The following is a 23,626-nucleotide window of genomic DNA, read 5'->3' as shown; positions in this document are numbered from 1 at the left end:
ACCAGTCTTCCTGGGAGTAACTAAACTGATAATTGTGATTTCCTGGTCAGTACAAAGACCTTTGACCAGCACTTGAGCTACTGATGGCTGGAGGAAAAAAAAGGAAGAAAAAAAAAAAAAAAAAAAAAAAGCTTTCTTAATACTTCGCAATCTCTTTTGATAATTTTCTTTTACCCCAAAGTTGCAATGATTTACAGCTTAAGGAAAAACTACCACAGAAAATGAGCATAGAAGAGTTTAATTTCTCTTGGGATGCTAAAAGTAATTGAGTTTTGTTCAGGGACCTCTCCCACAAGAACAACATTGAAAAAGCACCATTTTGATTTGGACAGTATCATAGCTATTTCATAATTTGACAATTCTGTATCCATATTTTAGAATAGCAGTAGAGTTGTTTTTTTTTGTTTGTTTTGTTTTTTGTTTTTCTTCCTGAAGAACTCTAAATATTGCTACGAAAAAGGTTTAATAAAAGACAACGGTTGGTTTGGGATCATGGAGGGGGGTGGATTTTGTCTTTTCAGATAGTTCTGGTAAAGGCATGGTAGAATAATTTATAGAATAATTTATGAAATGGAATAGGTTCCTTGGAAACCTGAAATAAACTTGTATTGCAGTTTTTTTGTAAATGTAACTTTTTCCAATCTTCATGAAAATACACTGCTGAGAATAAAAATGGAAAAGTTGGAACCTCAGTGCGCATCATTCCTGATGTTAAATACAGCAGAAAGTTTGTGAAGCACTGGATTGCAGTTCATCAACATGCCAAGCTACAAGGCAACTGCAGGGAGATTTAGTAGTAATGCAAAGAGGAATGTATTAATGCTAATTATTTAAAAATTAATAGGAGGGAGAATGTTAAACTGCCCAGGAAGTTGTATGTGTTCTCAACACTTGTGCTGTTGAAGGTAAGGATTTCTAATGTGAAATAATGTAAATAATAATGATGAGAAGGAGGAAGTTTGTGTTTGACATGTTTGAGCTGTTGAGGGTTGTACGAAGTCAAGAAAGCTCTATGACTGGATTTGAAGTAGGTGGGTAAGACATAGAGGAAAGAACAAATAGTACATCAATACCACAATTGCCTGCTGCACATGGATACAGTAAGCTTCTTAAACAGTTTATGGTGAAAAGTAAACAGGTCAGTTATCAATTTCAGTCTGAATTTGGAGGCTATATTCTAAGTATATCAAGATTTATTCTGAATATATCATCTACTTCAGGACATATGATCTTGTAGGGAAATCAGAAGCACTAACTCTGCAGTAAGCTGCCAAGATAAAGGAAGGTGAGCATGTACAGTAAGAGTTCTGAAAAAAGTGTGAAAATTTGATTTGGAGCGGAGGTAACGGAAGTTACAAGGCATAATAGGGAAAGTTAGTTTAGAAGTTCAAAGGTTCCACTTTGTGAAGGACAAAACTAAGGCACAGTCCTGTATTCCCTGTAAATTTCTAGTTACTCAAAATACAGCAATAAATAATATTGACTGCTTCTATTTCCAAACACAGATTTATTTCATTATACTTAGAATAATAATACGATGGAGTTATCCATAATAGTCTGGAGATAGCGTTAGCCTGATAATAATCTCCTAGTCTCAACTGACATCAATTACAGCTAGGAATAAAACATCGAACAACAATGAAAAGCTCCCTCCTGAAACATGTTTTTGCTACTTAAATATATATGAATACAATATATAAACTTCATCTTCTAGCTGCATATCAAAATAATGCATTACTGAGTTCACGTTATCAGCTTAATAAAGTGAAGTGGATGGTTTAGCAGGTAATACAGCACATCAGGTAAATTGAATAAATATACTAACGAAGGTTATGTCTGTAGAGTCAAGTTTCACTTTAGTGTACGGTAAGATTCCTTTAAAAGATGCTTTTTATCACAGACCAGTGCTGTCACTGCTGAGGCAAAAGTCATGTTGTTTAGAGGAAAAAAATCTTCTTGAAGAAGGTACAATACAAGCTCATGCCCTTCAGTGGCAGTTGTTCCAAGGTGATGTTGTAATGGTCTAATTGTATTTTGAATATGAGAGAGTTCTCTATGAACATAGCCATTTTGGGAAGACCAAATACAAGGTAATAACAATGCAGAGCTATCAGATATCAGAACAGGTGTGGTTGAACAAGCATATGAATACACTAGCTCAGCACTTTTTCTTCCAACAGAAATGTATTACTGCAGGTTTCTCATAAGCTGGTCGGTTGTTTGCTTGCATAGCCTCAACTGTAAAATGGTTAGAGCTAATATCCTAAATCACTAGTTTCATTTTTACCCTCTCATCTGCTATGTGCAGGATAGGGAGTATTGAAAAGACTACAATTGTAAGGTTCCACAACAGTTTGTATTCTAAAAGGTTTTTATTTGCTTCTTTTTTTTAATTTTATTTCTGTCTTTGGTTCAAATATAATGGCTTATTTCTTCATTGAGTAGGCACATCTTAAAGTGTTTTCAGTTAAGTAAATTCAGCAATACTTAAAAGCAGACAGAAGTGAAAGAAAACAATTTCCTCTTAAAACAACCTTCATGCTTTTGTTTTAGGAGCTCTGCTTTGTCAGTGATAGAGATGTGCAGGATGGGCAGGATTCTTCTGGCTGCTATCAAGGTGAAAACATAGATGTGGCACCTAAGTTTAAAAGGCAATATCAGGGAAATTGTGATAAAGGTTTAGGTTGATCAAAGCACTTAAAGATCTCTTTCACATTTTCTTTTTCTAGAGGGAGGAAAAAATGGTATTTAGAGCTACATTTTAGTGGTTTTCATCATGAGCATTGAACCACGTGTAATGATAGAGAAGAATATCAAGAAGATTTACCTGAACTGGGGGCTTCATCAGTTATGAAAGCATTTCAGTGATGCCATTAAACTGGGAAAAAGGGTTATCCTTTCTGAGTACTGCATCTCTTCTGTACTAAAGAAGGCAGAGGCATATGGAGAAGTAAGTTTGTTACATTATAGGATCCTAGGTAGATTATTAAAATCACTTAAAGAGACTTTATTTTGTCATAACTTGATTCCAAGCCTATCTTTGCAACTTCTCAGCATTTTCATTGCAATTTTTATATACAGTGAGTTTATGTTGCTCTTTTTGAAACTGTTGATGAAACACCTCTCTTGCACTTGTTATATAGACAGCTAAAAGGATAATGGTTTAATGCATTCTGTCTTTAAGTAGGTATCCAGACAGAGCTCTGTTGGATTCCCAAATAAAAGAGGTGAGGTAAATCTTAACTTTTCTTCAAAGTGCCCTTCAACCTTCCCCCTCTTGTTTAAGGTTATCTAGCTCAGGGATTTAGAAACAGCATCATCTCAGTAATAAATATTTTCCTACCTCAAGGCAGAACACTGTATTTCTAGTCTCCTTTTGTTTTAGCTTCTTTCAACCAAACATTGGTGTAATCTTTCTTTGAAAATGGATTTTAAAACAGTTTCTGGTATTGAGAGGTGATTAAACATTATTAATTTTAGTAACTTCTCTCAACAGAATTCATAGTACATAATATTTTTAATTTCATAATACTATGTAATGTTATGTACCATTATATAAATTTAAAATATATTTAAATTAACTCTTGCCAGATTATCTTCAGCCACATAAGATTTGTTAGGGGTGCACACTTTTTGTTTGCGTTTCTAGTGTTTTTAGTGAAGGAAGTTGTTATACTTTTTTTTTTCCGTGTCCATAAAATTTATTCCACTGCAGAAGCAGTCATCCTGCAACTGCTAGAAATATTTGTGCACAAGGAGATACTGACTCTTTCATGTCCTTTCAGTGTTCTGTGGGATCTGTTATTAAGCATTTGAAATGTATTACTAAGGAAGATCAAGGTAGACTTGTTGTTGTTACTGATAAAAATATACAATATGATTCTCTTTATCAGGCCTCAGTTACCTTCATAAAATTCTCTCCTTCGAAGTGTTCACAATGGTAATGCCCTTCACTGCAATGCAGAGTGATTGTGTTGTTGGTGTCCTGTTAATGTGAAGCTGTGGTGGCCTGAAGGCATTGTATAAATGACAAATTGCTGCATTTGCCCCAGCCAGATCTTTCTTCCGCCAGTGAAGATGTGTGACAATGTCTAACTCTTCAGATTTCCTGGAAGGATTCAGTAACTTTCGTGAAACATTATTTGCACTTAAATACTCCCTAACTTATTTGTTTTTCAGTGCAAATATGTCTAATGTCGTGAGACAAAAAAAAAATAAGAATAATAAAAACATTCTTTCCTTCAGCTCTTTTTTCAAGGTACCTCTGGCACTAACAGATTTTGTATGGTTTGGGCTGCATATATTGTCATGTGTTGATAAATGCTTGAAAGAGTTACCTAATATGGGATTACATACAACGTTTTGGTTTAATGCAACTTGTTTTTTTACTGCATTTATTAGTAAAGATGTTCAGTTTTCTTTCATTTTACCTGGAATCACCAACTAGCTGGTATTGCAGTGCAGAGTATGATCACCTTAAAGATAAGGTGCCAGTCAAAGACAAAAACCAAACTGGCTCCCAGTAAAGTTATATTTTTTTATAATTTTATTAAAACCAGAGCAATTTCGGCTCTTATGCTTAAATTATGTTTCTGTAGAATGAAACAGAAATTCATGACTAATTTTCAGGTGCTTATTTATTACAATGGATAAGTGCCACCTAGAAGGAACTATCTGCAGTTCTCTCCCTGTTCAACAAACTTTGGACAAGATAGCACTTGTATGACACTTAAAATGGAGCACTGTACCATGTTAAATTTGAATTTAAATCTTATTTGTGCACCAGACTACATTATTTAAAAAAAAAAAAAAAAAAAAAAAAAGTCATCTTCATATAGGCTCAAAATTTACTATAGCAGTGTCCTGTTAATTGTTGCAATGCGTTAAAGCTTTATTGAATCTGAATTTTTTGGTTTGTGCCATTGTTCATCATAAAATGAAAATGTCTATAGCAAGAGTTGGTAGTGATATGCTGAATGCCTTGCATATAAAATTTTTACTTGTAAATTCTAAGTATTGTGTATGACTCTTGCATGCATGAAATTTGTGCAGGTATACACATGAAAAATCCCCTGCAGATATCACCTGGCAGAAGCTATGCTCTTGTGTCAGGCTTTATTTTATAATAATGGTTTTATGTGCAGCTCTGTATACATTTTGCACCTCTTAGGTGCAACTGTTCATAACAGAGAAGGTTTCTGTGTGATATCTGACAGAAAATTCCTTCTTAGATGCATACAAATTGTGCATAGGTTTGCATTTCATGACTTAAAACTTGAAAAGTTTAGTTTTGTGAATTTAATAAAATATTTTTTAGTAAGTGCTTGCTGAAATGAATATATATTTGCTGTATTTGTAACACATTGACAAAGCATGGAAATGAAAAATTAATTCAATAATAAAATTCTTACACTTTCATGGTTAGAGGGGCACTTTGGCTTAGAAGAGAGTCCAGAATAAAGTCTGTCATAATGCTTCTGTTAAATACATAAATAATGAATAGTTGTTTTAGTGGAGGGGTGCTTGGGGGGTGCTATGATTCAAGTTTGTTGCAGTTCTTCCATGGAAGCAGGACCTTGCAGTGTGGTAAGGGAGAATGCCTGGTCTGATGTTCCTCTTGTTTAGAGCATTAGCTGTGGTGTTCTAGGGGTTCTGCTCCTGCAAACATAAAAATCTCTACTGTTGAAGAATTCATGTTAATCTTTTAAGTGACATAGTTGCTGTTGGCACTTCTATCTGTAAATCAGTGGGTAGTACAATGGTTTTCATATACAACAGCTTCATTAACAACTGTATGGATAATAGCTTAAGTCAAGGAAGCAATTAATAGAGCCTCACATCTGAACAATTTAAATATTGATGGTTTATGATAAATGTGTAAAATAAATAAGACAAACTCAGCATAAGATAATGAATTGCACCACATTTCATCATTCCAAAACTGTTTGCACAGCAAATTACAAACTGAGCCAGCAATACTTTGCATTTATTTTCTAATCTTCTCCAAGTATGTGGAGTTGACTCTTTATGTATAATTTTCAAATCATAGAAATAATGATGGAAAAGATGTTTCCAGTCATTTTTACCAGTACTTTGCTGTTGCCAGTAGAGTTTTGTTTAGCATATTTCCATTGTAATTTAAATAGTGATAGGCAGGTCTCCTATTTATCAGTAGATAAAATGTTTTACTGCTTCTTTTTTCATTTATTATTAATTTACTTTTTTAATGTTACAAGCTTTGTGTACAATTATGACTCCCCACCCTCCCTGCTTCAAGAGTCCAGGAAGTCTTCACTTATTTATAGAATCATAGAATAGCTTGGGTTGGAAGGGACCTTAAAGATCATCTAGTTCTTATTCTCTTCTGCTTACGTGCTCAAATACAGAGTTGCCATACTTCTGCCTAGTAATGGTTCATCCAAAAAAACATTACATAAAAAGGATTTCAGCAATTGCCATCTTACCTTTTTAATCATTTTCATCCTTTTTTGAAAATCCACCCTTCTTTACCACCATCTTTCTGATATTGAGACACCCGAGCTAAACACAATTTTCTTTATGTACCTTCGCTACAGATTTACACAAAGAATTTCCAAATTCCTTGCTTTTGTAAACACAAGTCAAAAACACAATTACTTCTTTGTTGAGCTTCCATAATGCAAGTTGATATCTAATTTTTTTATCCGCTTACTTGTAGATCGCTTTGCTCTAATACTTTCCAAATATTTCTCTTTGTCATATCTTATATAGGCTGATTCCAGTCTAAGTCTAGACAACTATTGCTGAGGTGCCCTTGGAGCAAGAAATTATTATTGCATGTTAAATTCATAGGCTGACGGAACATGAGAAACTGGGGAAAATGGAAAACATACTCAGATTTCAACACCCTGAACTTTCACACATTTTCTTTTGGTACATTCAATAAGTTTAGAATGTGGACTCTACAATGGATCTGTATAATGTAGTCTAAGCTAAATTGTACCAAAGCCATGAAACCATATTGGTATAGCCAATTTCAAGAAAACAAGTCCTGTTAAAGCCTTTTGGAAGGAATCTGGCTCCCTGTCAGACCAGCCTGGAGGAGATGCAGAGCAGGATCCCACATCTCTTCTCCAAATCCCATGTGTGCATGATGTTAAAACCAGGCTTCCTGAGGACCGCTGCTTTCTTCTGTATTTAAGAGAACTAATGTTGTCCTTGAAATTTAATTTCTGAGAGTCCTGTTTTATGTATTCAACAGAGATAGCACAAAGGCAAACAAAGGTGGTGTTTAAGTAAGGTTTGGCTGCAAAGCTGAATCACGGATAGGATCTAAGGACAGATTTCATGACATCAAAATCTCATTGTATTCTCCTAACAGATGTGGAATTTATATGATGAATGAAAGTCTATTAAGAGATCAGCTGAAATTATGGATTCCTGTCCATAACCAGACAGGTTCTGGGAAACAGAGCTATTTGGGGTTGAGATCTGACCTGAAACAAAACCTGCAGAGACATGTTCAGAAATTGAACGTAACCAGAGATGCACACAATGTGAAGATTCAGATTCAATCAAGGTCACCTCACATTCAGTGATTTCGAATTTTGCTTTGTTCGTTTGTTTGTCTAAGCAAAATTGGAAACTAGTAATGAAAAAATACGGCTTTGCAAGCTCACTTTTCTTACAAGTGGAATGCAAAACATGTTCCACATCATGGAAATATTACTTCTGTTCCCATCAATGCCAGCATTAATTTGATTAAATATTCCCAGAAATACTGGGTGATGTTCTTAGTCCATGTGTTGCTTGTATATAGTACACAAACAATTGTGTGTCCTGCATAATTGTTGTATATCAATATTTTTAGCCTTTTGGATGCTGCAGCATAGACTATCTACACATTTTTAAAAACACATTTCTCCTTGTAATTGTTGTTTGTTTTGCATCAGTTATGCAGATGGAAGTTTGTTACTGCACAGGCTTTGTAAATGTTACATACATGTTTCCTGCTAGAGTTCAATGATCTTGTAGGTGTTTGGTTTGATCTGTCACCCTAGTTTAGTATATTTGCGGTGGGGATTTCCTTTGGTATAAAATAGACTTTATTAGACTTTCTTGTCTAAATGCAGGAAAACTTGTTTCCCGTTAGGAGACAGGAATGTTTTTCACATTTGTTCTGGCTTCATTCTTTATTTTATTTATTTATTTATGCCTACTGCTTTTCCACATAATTTAATTTTGGCAACAGATTTTTTTCTCCCCCCTCTTTTTTCCATCCTTCTGCCATGAGCCTGTTGACTCCGCTGTGTGTGTGTGCAGGACTGTATGTTTTAAAGAACTGTGAATAAATGAGGTTGAGATGGCTGTGAATATCACTGTTTCCTTTTCCGCTAAAAGACAAACAAAATGTCTTCTCATGCCCTTGTGTGCTGGGCTGTTTCTCGTACATCACTGTGGCAATGATCAGAATACAAATGTTAATGGTTTCTAAGCAGTTAAAGGATATATGAATTGTTAGCGCTGGTGTCTCATACAAAATGCTCCATGAATGTAAATAAAAGGCCAAGTTCTGAGGAGGTAGTTTTGTACATGTTGAATTTAGTTCTTTATTTTAGTTCCCTGTTGCTGTTCAGTTTTGCAATGACAGTAACTCAGAGTGGGATATCAATGCAAAATATCTGTTAATTTCCTTTACCTCTCTTTACTTAGTCTTCTGTTTAGTATTCTTACAGGATTAGACTCCGTGCTTAATAGATTCCAGACTTTGCCTATATCTTACTGGTGCTATTATAATGAAGGATTAAAAAGGATCCTAGAGTATGCATATTCTTATGCTTTGACACACATGTCCTAAGTACTGTTTGGATACAGGCAGCTTGGTTTTGTTTTTAGTAGCCCTCCAGGGTAGCTGAATCAATGGTATGCTCAGCAGCAGCTGTTACCTGAATTAAATGTGTCAGCTGTACAAATGAAAAGAGCAGAAGTAAAACATAATGTAGTTGTTCAGAAATACGGGTGTTTGTAGTTGCAACAAAGTGCCCGAGTCATATTTTCATGTAGAGGTGAAGGATTGCTCTGGGAAAAAAAGGGGATGGATGAGGTCATTGCCATGTAGCTGCCGAATTAGTCAAGCTAGGTAGTTCATTCAAATTTTAATACCTTAAGCTTCTACAAAGATGTAGCAGAACACAGTGTTCCCCTCTAGTTAAAATAATTTTCTTGTTAGTGCAAATAATAATAATAAAAATGAGAGTGCAGACTTTTCTGGTATTCCTGCCAAAGGGATCTCAAGGCCAAGGGTAGCGTGACGAAGTGTGACTAGAGAAGTCTGTGATATGTAGATGAAATTCTTAAAGCATTTCCATGCTATCAATATCCGTTATTTTCAAACAGGGCTAGAAAGCAAAGTAAAAGGTCTCCTAAAGCGACAAAACTCCCATGCTGCAGTTCTGTTTTCCTACCAGTAAAATACCCCTCAAAGTGATCAAGGTTTTCTCTTCTGAATAACGAGACAGTGCTCTTTCCGTCTCTCTCCCTGTGCCAAATCTACCAGTCGAGTACAAAGTCCACTGGTAGAGGGGCTCATCGGAGCCTTTATTTGTGGTTGTCTTGGAACAGATTCCTGTACAAAGCAGGATTGTCAGCGCCAGTGCCCACAGAAGTTCCTCAGAAAAGGCTCTTAGCTTTGGCCTCCAAGTTCATGGAAGACTCCCTACGCTTTGTGGAGGGAAGGACAGATTTTCTAACATGCTTCTGCCCTAAGGACTTTTTTCCTAGTTTGCTGTAGACAGTTGCACGCTACTCTCTGTCCGTATTACTGAGTATCTCCAGGTGCTATACTCTTGGTACTTGGTCTAGATACGCTTGTGGCAACCAGAAGGCTCTTAGAATTCATGCTGTCTCATTCTCAGCTGTCTGTACCTTAGACCTCTTAACAGATACAGAAGGTTTTACCGGGTGATGCACTGCCACTCAAAGCCCAAAAGCAGTATTTTATTTTATTTTTTTTTTTTTGGGGGGGGGGGAGGGGTAGGGAATTAACCCCAAAAATTTGGTTAAAAAAATCCATTAAAATTTATGGTATACAATACAGCTTTCAGTTTGACCATGACACCATCAACCAAGATGAGTGACATAACCAAAATGCAGAATTTCTGCATTTTGTTGCATTGCAGATTGAGGTTGCGTATCCCATGTGAACACCGTGTTTCTGTAAGCAATTGATGAGATTGATGATTGATGAGAGCGATCTGACAATCTGGCCACAGAATTAGCATCCCAGTTTGATGGCACTTTATTACTTGTATTCTTGTGTTGCAGCTGGTCAATAGTTTACAGAAACATGGTGTCCACACACACAGGATATGCAACCTCAAACCCACACAGATTTTACAGTACTTTATTACCAGACCATTCTTGTTTCTGTTAGGGGAATGTGATACTCCCCTAAAAAAAAAAAAAGTGTGTGTAAGACAACTGAGGAACAAATACGTGTTTTCTTCATTGTAAAGAAATGCAAGATTTTTGTGTCATCATATTAATATACTGTTGTATAATCATATTAATATATTGTTGTATAATCATATTAATATATTGTTGTATAATCATATTAATATATGATGACACAAACCTTTCTACTGGTTGAACAGAGAACTGTGTTAACTGGTAAATGATAACGTTACTTAACTCGTGTAGTATGATAAAGACACTTCTAATGACAGACTGTCTTGTGTGTTTCTCACCCTTTTGATGTATATATATATAAGTTCAATTTCAGCTCTTATAATTTTGTTCAGCTTTGTATAAATAATATGTACATAAAGAGGAGAACAACAGCTAATATTCAAATGTTTTTTAAGACTTGGAGTAAGCAGTGGAAGTCAATGGTAAAGTCTTCAGAGATTGTGGAAATATAGCTAACAAAAGGAAAGTTGGGAGATTTGTTTTCAAGGTCAGTGTGTATTCCATAACCTATACATCACTTCAATAGAAAATCTCTATTTCAAACTCCTTTTGTACTTGTGTTGGTGATGTTGGTAATGTACATTGCTGATTTCGAAAGTATCCTTTAGAAGTGAACACACAGCATATTCAGTGCATTTTAAGCATTTGTCAATGTGCATGTGCTGAATAACTGTACATACTAATTTTGTTACCTGTAGTTGCATATTCCATCTAAAAAATTGTTCCAACAAAATGATGAGGTGATACACAGGCACTGATTGCATGAAGGATCCTTTTATTTTTAATCATGTTGCATTTTCTTCTGTCAGGAAAGCGCTTAGGAAAATTTACAAATTTTCAAGCACATCATGAGCTATAATAGATATTTTAAATTTCTGAAATCTGTAAGCTTTGAATTGATTGACTTCATTGTTCATATTAAAGTCACCCACGTTGCAGTTTTTCATCAGCATCATATTTCTGAGCCATTCTTTTCAGTCCATTGTTTAATGTTGTGAAACAGGTTATGTATCTTCAATATCTATCTTCATTGCTGATATTTAAAAATTCAGATACAACTTGCTTACCTAGAGGTACTGGACATCTCTACATCAAGCTTGCATCAAGTGGAATAATAAATTAGAATTTTTATTTAAAATCTCAGAATTTGTTTTTAGAAGTTAAGGTATTTAACATAATATTAAAAATTTCCTAATTTTATTTTCCACCAAGTGGATGTATATAAGGTTCAGGCAGGAAACCATGCTTATTATTCACCTTGAGAGAAATAAGGAATAAGATATATATATATTGTCATTGTGAAAAGGATGAGGTTTGCCTCATCATTATGTTCTGCATTGCAATAATATCATCACGTTGAAATAATATATTTCAGAAGATTAGTTTATATGTAATTATTTTAATGGATGGGATTTTGTTTTATATTACTTCAAAAATCCAGCTTTCCACCAATACTGTCAACTATTATTCAAAATAACTGATAAGAGTATCTGGCGTACAAAAAAAAAATTGTGTGCCTTTGTACTGGTTGAACAGAGAACTGTGTTAACTGGTAAATGATAACGTTACTTAACTCGTGTGTGGTATGGTAAAGACACTTTTCTAATGACAAACTGTCTTGTGTGTTTCTCACCCTTTTGATGTATATATATTTAAAAAAAAAAAAAAAGATATTTGCCCAAGTATTACAGTTTTCTAATACATGAAAAAATCTAAATAAATAAGCCAATTGTGAAGCAGTTCCTTGTGTTCCTATTAGTATTCTTACTATGTGTATTCTCTGAAATTCTTTAAAGCAAGGAAACATAACTGAAGTATTTCAAAGTAGTAATGTTCTGTTGGTTACCCTAAAGTGTGTTTTGTGCAAGCATGGCAACTCAGTCAATATCTTTCTTTCCTGAGACAGGCAAGAGTCTCTAGGGTAAAATGAGCCTTCCACATAATCTTAAAGTGTTCCAAGATTATTCCTGTGCTTAGTCTTAACACTTAAATTCTCCATTTCTAATGCTCAATAGAAATAAAGCATTGCAATACGCTGGTCATTGCCAATGTATTTAGGGTTCATGCTATACTCATGAATTGATAAAAAAAAAAAAAAATCTAACCTGAAAAGACTAGACTGAGTAGGTATGTGCCTGTTTTGCAGAAGATCAGCTCTGTGAGTAGAAGAAGCCTTAGGGTAGCTCACACTGCAGTGGGCTGGGTGGCTCTTGCTTCTGTTTCTTTGTTGTGCTTTTGCTCTGGCCAAATGTGTGTCACTTGCACTGCAAGTTATTTTTAGCATGAGAAAAACTGAGGCTTGTATCAGTTTTATTATCATGTTGTTGGCAGCAAAATATGGCATTTCACGTAGCACCAGTCTTTTTTGTTTCAAGCAGTGATAATAAAAATAAATGTAACAATTAATTGAAATTTTGACCATGTTGTATATCAATTTTCTACATGTAAAAGAAATATGTAATAATTGAGGGGGGATTGTTGTTGTTGTTTTCTTTTGTTTTAATGAAGTGATTATATGAGCTAGAAGGATCAGAGGTCAATAGCTCTGTCAATTTTAGTGATGTTATGATATTCAGATAACATAGTTGTCTCCTGCAGTCATTTACATGTAATAAGTGGTTTTTAATATTTTTAAAATATCTTGCTATGTACACTAAAGGCAAAGTAATATCAGTAATAAGTCTAGCTACATACCATCACGATGGTATGTAGCGAGGAGCTCTTACATTGTGTTTTTGTTTTGTTTTTTTAAAAAGTCAGGATTGAAAGTTGTGTATCTTTCAAACTCAGTATGATAAAGAACACAAGCTAAAATGATTCTGTTGGTGAACAGTCTTTATGCTGGAACTATAATTGTATTGCATAAGTGAAAGGTTATTTTTTTATAGCAGACAAAGGATATTGCTTAATATTTGTATATTGTGGTAGTTCTTAATTGAAAAGAATTTGATACCAAGTTTTCTGCAGCATGGGTAACCCATTTTGTAAGATAATGGTATTTGATCAAGACTGTTTTCTGTGTTGTTTGTTCAACATTTATTAAAATGATGTGCAATGTTCCATTTAAATAAAAACTTATAGTAAGAACTGTTGTCTCTTCCGAAAAATGAAGGAATCAGGCTGAATTGAGATTAATGACTGTTTATAGAAAGTGAAGCCTCCAGGGTACGATAAAAGGTGAATAGGTTAGGGTGTTTAAGAGCAGCTCTATTTGATTTTGAATTAGAGTTTAAAAGTACAAATTATACAACCTGGAATGAAACTCAGAACTAGCTTTGTTTCAAAATATTTGATTGTTCAGATATTTCTTATTATTAATAAAAGATACACCAACAAAGACATTGGTATTTTGCACATCCAGTGAATTACTGACAGAGTCATGTTAAAGGGTAAATAATTAGTGGCTTCTGCAGAGAAATCATGGAGATTTGTTGGGTTTGTCCGGGTTATATGAAGTTTTTCTTTGTGGTAGAAGGCAGTTGGTTAGGGGATATTTATTTATTTATTTATTTATTTATTCATTTATTTTCTTTTAAAGCTTTGATGAACACACATTTGTGCTAACAGTCTACTTCTGAAACAGAAGGTGTCTCACGTTGGTTTTCTGGGTAAATTAGCCTGGAAAGATTTTGTTAAATTTTACAACATTGTACTGGAGCCAGCATCCTGGCAAGTTTTGCTGTGAATTTTCTCTCTTTTTGTTTCTTTTCGTAATTTTTTTTTTTTTTCCAGTAATTACTTGGTTCTTACAGCTTTGCACAATACAGTCCCAATGAATCAGTTATGTTTTGGTGCATAGAATTTCATCATGCCTAACTTGTACTGCTTGTCTTTTTTTCCCCTCCATAGGTATATTCGCATTGTTGGGACCCACAACACGGTGAACAAAGTTTTCCACATTGTTGCGTTTGAATGCATGTTTACCAACAAATCCTTTACTCTTGAGAAGGGTCTGATAGGTAAGAGATGCAACTGTTTTCCTTTTATATGAACTGCTGTGAACACTTGCCTTTTAAGACTGGCCATCACTGCACTTTTGCTGTACTTCCCCTTCCACTCTAACTTGAGTTAAATCATGCTGTAAGCTTAGAATTAGTTGGCTAGTCCTCATGGCTGCTTTGAAATTCCAGTGCTGTGGATCAATTAGTGACGCTGCAGGAATGCTAAAGTTCAAATTAAATTAACTGCTGCTGACAAAACCACTGGTAATTGAATAACTCTGTGCTCCTAATCTGATTTTTGTTTCCATGTCATAGTAGGGTTGCTTTTGCCTCCAGCTAGGTTAGCCTGAACTCTGTAACTGGGATGGAGTAACCAGAGATATTTATTGTACTGAAGGTGGGTTTGGGCATTTAAGGCCTCTTATGCAGACTAGTTTCAACTACTGAAAGTGAACTCCAATGTGTTAATTTTCCACCAAAGAATTATAGACACATCTAGCCATGACAGAGCATCATATTGGCTACCCTTATTCTCAGAATGCTGTGTTAATGTTCTGTTATTTCTGGTGCTGTCTGCTCCAGACAGCTTGTGTTACAGTGATTTAAGTACATTTACATAATATTGCATTACTTAAGGTAGAAATCCCAAACAGATCAATAATACAAAATGATAAACCGTGTCAAAGATTTCTTAGTAGTTCAAACAAGGTGATCTCTGCACTTTCTTCTGTATAAGCTCACGAGTGAGATCTTGAAATTCATTGGAAAAAGAGTTTTATATACCTTTTAGTTGTTGTGTACTTACAGGAGGGATTTCCCCAATTTGCAGTTTTGGTCTAATTCAGTCCTTCTGAGTTAGTCCTTCTTTGTATTTTTCAGACCACCTATTACAGTTGTGTATGATTTAGTACCACAGACTATTGCTTGTTCTGGGAAGAAATTGAGAAGTTTCAGCAAAATTGTCAGAGTTCATGCTTTTTTTTTTTTTTTTTTTTTTTTTTTTAATAGGAATTTAAATTTTAAGCATGCACTTATGGTAGATAGAAGGAAAAACAGTTCTTGAAAAAGAATCAGATGGAAAATTTTTAGTGAGACATAGTCAGACATACTTCTCTTAATTCTTTTCTGAGGAGAACTATATCTGGCTGTAAAAAAATGGGTCCCAACTCCTTTAGCCCTTCCTCCATGCATTGTACAAAGGCATAACATCACTAAACCCAGTCTCACGAGATTTGCTGTGGGATTTCATGATATCTGTGTAGAATCATTGAATAAAAAAATTGCCTGACAAATCACACTTTACTGATTTTTACATCATGCAGCCTGAAAATGTATAGGCTGTCAAATAATGCAAATAGAAAGTTTTTCCTTTGTTTTAGTGAGTTTGCAAGTAGTACTGCAATTGTTACTGACAAGAAAATAGAACAAGCAGTAATGAATGGCAGAATTTAAAGGAAACATTTAGCTGTAGCAAGCTAGTTACCAGAGAGACAAAATGTTTCGAGTTTGATAAAAACCTTTGAGCTAAGTCTCATAGGTATTGCTGCTAGCTATGAATTTGTTAAAAGCTTCATGCAAAATAAGAATTATTTTGTGCAGGTAAGTGATGCATATATCTTTATACATTTGTTTTAAGATTATCAATTCTGTTTAGTAAATAATTTAGGACCAAAATAACATACCTTCCCCTTTTTTGTGTATGTTAAATAACTTGAAGATTGTTTTATCATAACAATAGGCAAGGTAGCGAATCCATGTTGGCTTGTTGGAGTGTGTGTGTACCATAGCTGACTTGCCTTTCAGGTACTCAGTGACATTTGTTTTTTAGTGAGCTTTTTTGTGAGGTGAACAATTCCATCTGCTTCAGCATTGCATGGTACTGGGTTCCAAATTCAAATCATGACTTTCAAGGTTAATCTAGGGAATAGAGACTTCAAGTGGCTTTATTTAAAATGTATTGGTTCATGATTTTTTTTTTTTGTAGTTCAGATTCTTCAGTATCAGTTGTATATTATAAATGCTTATGTAAATCAAAATGTAGGCTAGGGTATGACTGTTCGAGCCAAGTCAGTTTATTGCTACATCTCTTGCCAATATACGTCTGTATTCTATGATCAAATTTCCATTCTTTAACTGTATGGTATTCTCGCCAACATATGCCACAGGCATATCACCTGCTGTTTCATATTTCAGTGCTCCGTACCCCTTGTGCATCTGTCTATTAAATTGTGGAGATGTTTGTAGGTAGCCTTCTGCTTGTTTCCAATTTTAGCTGCCACCCTTGCAGAAAAGGCTCCTTGCCTCCCAGCACTACAGAACACTTTATCATTTTCACATCTCTTTTTTACTAGAAACCTTAGCATCAGAGATAAGATTGTGCTACTAGCCTTGCCAACAGTAATGCAGATGCATGCAAAGTCACTGAAAAACAAATATTGTTCCCTGTTCAGAACAGATTACCCTCCTAAACTACAAGTAGAATTGCAATTTCAGTGTGTGTAATGAACTGCATTATGAGATGCTTTTGATATTGTTTAGAGGTGTGAACTGATGAGAAAATTGATGACTAATGGCAGAGTACCATGAAAAAGGGAATATGTGGACCAATTTCTGATTGCAAATGAGGCAACAACAGTTGAATATGTGACTTTGCAGAGGAAGGGACAAATGGAAACATTTTGAGACAAGCTGGGGGCAGTGCAGTTGTGAAATGCAAGGGTATAATGGCTCTTCCACCAGAATTTATTGCTAACAGTGTTACCTCTTCAAAAGCCTTCATCCAGCAAAGTGACCTTATATGCATTTAGTGCTTTGTTTTACATACCTGTATAAGACAGTGTGTTGTCTGGTTCCCTTTATCAAACAGACTGTCCCAGTTCTACTTCCATAAAAATTTTGTGTGACTACCAATAGGATAATAAGCACAGATTTATCTTATAGCTCTAATGAGGGTTTATAATGTTTCTTTCTATTTCTCTAGTGACAGGATGTGGTAAAGTGAACTGAAAGCAGTTAGGAAAGCTCTGTGAAGGATATGAAAGTGCAATAATCAGAGTAGGTTGCTTCTAAGCTTGATTGAGTACAGAAGCTTTCATCCTTATCCTTGAAAAGCAGTGTTGGGTAATATTATTGAGTTCATTGTTTATGCAGTATGGTATTAAATGTGTTCCAACCTAATTTAATACCTTTACTGCTGTTGCTATAATCCGTTCTATTAAGGAAAAGAAGTGCTCATCCCTTGAAGGCTGTATGGTCCTTTCAGAAAGCCTTTGTGACCCTTACTTTTACAAAAAGAACACCAAAGATAGTATACAAGGAGTTTCTCATTTCAAATCTCATTCCAAAGAATTAAGGCCACTGAGGTGTCTGTTTAGTGATTTTAGTCAGAGATTTAAAAGTAATTATTTAATTTCATTAAACCTATTCAGCTTGATCAGAAAGCTGTATATACAAAGAGGGGTATATTATTACTGATATATAGTATCTATCTAACGGCTGTCACTGTAAAGCAAAGATTAGAAGGCTGCCAAACAAATAATATAAGTGAAGTGTCATCACATGGTAACAGCAATTTTATGTTGTCTTTTTTTTTTTTTTTTACATACAGGGTTTTCATGACAAATGATTAACTTGACATGTTATATTTAAAAGCTAATATGGAAGATTTGTGTAGTTCCAGTACACAATACTGGATGTGATGCTGAATTGACCCAGTGGCAATTAACTAGCAATTTTGAGGTAAAAGTAGCAGGATATGCTCTTTCTAGCACTGATGTTTCAGTCTGATGTTTTAGTGTTGGTTTACACTTCGTTGTCTTGTTAAATGAGGTAAGTGACAGAAATGAATTCAATCATAGGAAATTATTCCCTAACGCAGATGTTAGGGTTGAGATGTAATTTTCCTTTTGGCATATTATCTCTAAATGTGTTTGTAAGTTTGCATTTTTTTTATGTATTGGATTCCCTAGGTTGACATAGCTGTTTTGCCTAACAGGGATGCAAATATTTTTAAAACCTCAAAAACAGTGTTTTCAACTTCTGAAATTTGAATGGTCTGTAGTCGTTAATATTTAATCTGCAATCCAAAACAAATTAAGATTCTCACAAGCAGGAGGCATGCTCCTCTCAAGGGAGAAGCAGTACCCAACATGATGCAATTGTTGATAATGGCTTCTAATCTGCCCAGTGGCAAGAAGCTACAGCCCTGGGCAAGGGGCTTCTCCTATGCAATGCCACTCTTGTTTTTTGTTTTCCCTTGTATTTATAGGAATCAATTCTGTTTATCTGCCACAGGGGAAAAAATGATAATTTCCCGAAGTCCTGTGGCTAAAAAACACCTTTAACCAGTGCTGAGGTGCGGTTAAGGACTGTGCAAGCACACGGGTTTGACTAGGCCACAGTCCTACTTTGAGCCTGGTGAGGGCCATAGGGAGTGCAACGTGGAAGGCTTTTACACAAAGTTGTGTTTATCTGTGGTCTGCCTCAGTCTTTCAGACTATCCTTAAGCTGGTGGATTACAAACAAAAGGGGAAATGGTGAATAGTGACTGAAGAGCAAGAGATGGATATAAAACACTGGAATGTCCTTGGTCACTCTCTGGGGAATGCTGTTCAGTACTTATGAATCATTGTGAACCTTCATTTATGTGCTGTTCAATGCCTTAGGAGTACTTTTTTTAAAGGAAAAAATGAAATGAATATGTAATCATTCACTTGTCTTTTACTCACTGGCAGTTATTAAAAGGCAAAAACAAACAACAACAAAAAACACTTAAATGTGTAACAAAGAGAAACCAGTTGTATCAGTTCCCTAGTATGTAGTTCAGCATTGTAAAACACTGCTGACTCTCTCCAAGGAAGCCTCAAGAGGTGCTATTTCCACATCTAGTTAATGTTGACTCCACACAAAGTTATTTATTTTATTTCATCTCTTTTTAAATGTTAGTCTTCTTTCAAAGCCATGCAGTTTCCCCAGCAATGCAAGTCATCTCTATTGCAAGCATAGCCTTAGGAAGTAATGAAAATTTTAAGACCATCTAAATAAATAAGGGATTTTTTTTTCCTCTTTCTACAGGAAAGGGCAGCCACATGGTCAGTTTAGTTACCGCTGTTCTTTAATAAAGATCTGTTCATATGATGCCAGTTACTTTTTTTTCCCCTTATTTCCAGTGCTGCAACAAAGGATGCTTGCTTCTGAAGGCTTTTATGAAATGACTGCTATTTCTTAAAGTCTTCCTCAGACAAATTTCAGTTGAAGATCTCTGTAGTCAGCCAATTGGTTGCCAATTAAAAACGCGCTCAATTCTAACGGTTTTTATGCTTTTAGTATGATTTTTGGAATCAAAAATCAGCCTTCTCTGCAATTATTTTAATCCAAACTGACAGTTGCAAGTTGAGGAATAATAGTGGGAATTTCTTTTAAAATTGGTCAAAATTCTAATTTGCCCTCTCTTCCAAATCGCAGACTTGACTATGTAAACCTTCACATTCCAGTGTAGTATCTATGGCATAAGTCAATGTTTATCTTTCAGCAGTTCTAATATCTGTGGCATAGCCTGGTGTTTACATGTTAGTAGTAGATAATAGTACTGACTAAATCAGATGATTTGTCAGAACTTTGTGGATGTACTTATTACCACAAGAACAGATAAGAAAAAAAAAAAAAAAAGTATCCAAACCCTTTCTTGAATCCTTAAAATAATACTGCTGGAATTAAGTATACTGCCAAGCAATTCATCTCTCCATACCTCAGCATAAGACCAGGAAACAAGAAAATAAGTTTTAATAACTGTTTTTTTCCTGCTGTACTGTAGCCTCAATCATCTTTTCCTTTTGTTTGCTTACGGAATGTGTATGCTTTGCTAACAGACATATTTTCTGTTCCATAAAAGTGAATCAGATTTGTCAAGAGTATGAACAAAGGGGAGAGGGAGGAAGAATTTCCATATTTGTAATCTCCTCTTTTGTTTTTTCGAACAACATTGGTTACTGTAATAGCTGGATAGCTGGTAGATTTAAAAAAATAAAATCAAGAAACAAAGCAAAACGACAATAAAAAATACTGTTGTTGTTTTTTTTTGGCAGTACATTTTTGTAAACAAGTGACCCAAATTGTAGCAGAAAATCTAATGGGAAAAAGGAGGAGAACCAGAGGACTTGAAAATACAGCACAGATCAGAGTCCCCACCAGATGGTATTTTTAATAGATTTATCAAGCGGATATAAAAGAAGATGATAAACATTCAAAATAGGGAGTGGCAGACCCCCCTAGAGAGAAGAAACAGTATGGCACCTTCTGCATGCTTCAATTAGTTAGAATCACTTTCTAATTAACCATTGGAGCGAAAACCACAGAATTGTATTGAATGCACAGTAAGACAATTTCTGTGTGGTTGTTAAGGAGTTTGACTAATCAGGATAACATCGTCTTAGGAGTTCATGGATAAGTGCAGAAATTTAAATGTGAGAGAACGTGATGGTGCTTAGAGGGCATGCAGGTACAATATTGGATGAACTGAGTAGTATTATGTTAAATTAATGCCTTAAATAGCTCAGAAGGTGTCTAGAATGTGCCACAGAACCTTAATATGATAATTGATTTTGATATTTTATCTTTTACATATTTTTTTAACCTAGATATTCATAGCTTCTGTTTCCTGCGAAAAACGGCACTAAATAAAAAATGCTTTAATGCCTGTATAAAATGGATACACAAAGAAGTTCCCTTACTGCCAGGGAAAAGGGGAAGGAAAGAAAACCAAAGCAAACTTTTTTTTAATGTCTGTGCTCATAGTTTGCATTGTTGGTCTTTGTTTCATTCAGATCATTCCTAGCAAAGTATACCTCATGTCCAATACTTTTCCCCCCATAAGAATCCGGGAATTGCTGTCTGCCTCTTTTTAGTAATACTGAATCAAGACATTTCTAAGATAGCAATGCGGTGCTATTAGTAGTTTTTGATGAGCACACAGTGATGATATCAAATTTGATAGTGCAGTAGATCTTTAGGAAACTCTTGCTTTTCCATTACCTTGAATTATTACTTGACAATGAACTTACACATTTCCTTTTTTTTTTTTTTTTCACCTCAGCATTTACCATTTAAGATTCTGCATCCAACGCCACTAGCACACTTAAAATGCAGAATCATATAGTCATAGAATAAAATAGCTTGAGTTGGAAGGGACCTTAAACATCACCTGGCTCCAACCCCCTGCCATGGGTAGAGACACCTCCCACCAGACCAGGTTGACCAAGGCCCCATTCAGCTTGGCCTTGAACACTTCCAGGGATGGGGCATCCACAGCTTCTCTGGGCAACATGTGCCAGTGCCTCACCACCCTCAGAGTAAAGAATTTCTTTCTAATGTCTAATTTAAGTCTATCCTCTTTTGGTTTAAAACCATTACTGTTTCTCCTATCACTACCCTCATAAAGAGTCTCTCCCCATCTTTCTTGTAGGCCTTCCTAAAGTACCGAAATCCTACCTCCTCATGGAAAATTAGCTCTTTTTGGGATGCTGGAGACTTTTGAACTTGGCTCTGAGATTTCATATAACTATATTTCAGCCATTTTCATATGTTGTAGTAGTTTAAATACATATTTTAGAGACGGTTATTGTCTGCAATTAAGTTATCATTTGAAAGTGGACTTAAAATGTTGCATAAATCCATTTTCATTTATACTATACATATTTTTTGTGTGAAAATTTACAGTGTTTGTTTTACATCTTACATATTTCTACAAAAAAATTCCACAAAAAAAAAATTGTGCACTTCATGTTTTGGCTGGTATTGTTCTTGTTCTGATTTTTTTAATTTGTTTGGTATGAGATACTGTGAATTTGGAAATTTTGTTGAATTGATCATTGTCCTTCATATAATTTGGTAACATTTCTACCTCTCCTTTTTTTATTGTGTTACCACATACAAATTGGTCATTCTTCATCAGAGGCTGACATAGGAAATCTTACCTTTTTTTTATACAGCCTGTGCAGACAGAATTTTTGTCATCAGTTAGCAAAAACTGTGTTTTCAATATTATGTACCCTATAAAATGGCTAAACAGGTAACCTTGATTTTTTTGCATGTTCAGAAAACATCATTTTGCAACCTTATTCATTTTATTTTTTTTTGAGAGAGGGAGAAAGAAGGTGTATGTGATGGACGTGTTTGAAAAGTTAAGGAAGTTAGCTAAAGATCATATTTTAAAAGAAAGTGCTGGACGTGAATAGTGTTCTTTTTATGTCCATCAATCATCTTCTTGAAAGGTGACATTCAAAAAGCTTGTGAGTCTCTCTGAATTGCAGACAGAAGGTTCCATGGTTGGTTAAATGCTAACAGAGGAAAATAATATGTAATTCAAAAAATAAGTGTTGAAGTACTTGTAAAACAGAGCTTTGTAATTTATATTAAATAAGAGTTATGTTTCCTTGTGTTGATCATACTTTCATCCTTTTTTTTTTTCAGTTCTTTGCCAGAAATAAAGACCATTATTATCTGAACTGTATTCTGACTGTATTACTGTGTCTGTCTTCTTTGTGTTTTAATTTGCAGTTCCTGCTGAAAATGTTGCAACAATTGCAGATTGTGCCAGTGTGATTGAGGGTGTAAGTCGAAGTCGCAATGCCTTGTTGAATGGAGACACAAAAAACTATGATTGGGATTCTGGGTACACATGCCATCAGCTTGGGAGTGGAGCTATTGTAGTACAGCTAGCACAGCCCTACATGATTGGATCAATACGGTAAGAGGGTTTATTTTTCTCCAAACTAAGGGCAACAATGAGACTTTTGCTGAGTACAGTTATTTTCTATAAAATATAGGACACTTAGAAAGGATGGTAATTAGGGGACCAATTTATTAATTGTCCTTCGGCTTTTTTATTTCAGTATAATAGGCATGTTAAAAATTAAATGTATGAATTGTATGTCAAGATACAGCAGTGCAATTCCAGAAAATATTGCATTTCAGAAGCATAATAATAGTAATAGTCAAATTGTAAGATTAAAGATGTATATTTATATTAGAACAGAAATTCAACTGCAGCTTAACTTGTGATCACAGTAGGTGCAGTTCCTCATATGCATCTCATTGTGAAAATAGAAACATTTATTAAAGAAAGCCATCATCTCAAAGTCATCTAGGTTTCCTTTTCACTATACACTATTAGTATGAACTTGAACGCAGAGTGTATAATAAAGGCAGAGAACTTGAATATTGCTTTACAGTGTTGGATTAAT

At 34.9% G+C, this 23,626-nt stretch overlaps 1 protein-coding gene across 3 annotated transcripts in view; it reads left to right on the top strand.

The window, feature by feature from the left end:
* Positions 1–23,626, top strand: part of BTBD9 (BTB domain containing 9) — a 126,422-nt gene that overhangs the window by 58,598 nt on the left and 44,198 nt on the right. For all 3 annotated transcript variants that reach the window (XM_084515042.1, XM_084515043.1, XM_084515044.1), the window contains exons 8-9: positions 14,296–14,405; positions 22,941–23,130. In XM_084515042.1, the coding sequence (XP_084371168.1) occupies positions 14,296–14,405; positions 22,941–23,130 (300 nt within the window). The remainder of the gene's footprint in view (positions 1–14,295; positions 14,406–22,940; positions 23,131–23,626) is intronic.

The sequence above is a fragment of the Aythya ferina genome, assembly GCF_964211825.1.
Source record: "Aythya ferina genome assembly, chromosome: 3".
In the NCBI taxonomy this organism is placed as follows: domain Eukaryota; kingdom Metazoa; phylum Chordata; class Aves; order Anseriformes; family Anatidae; genus Aythya; species Aythya ferina.
The sequence above is the reverse complement of the archived record's forward strand: the minus strand, read 5'-3'. Positions and strand labels throughout refer to the sequence as shown.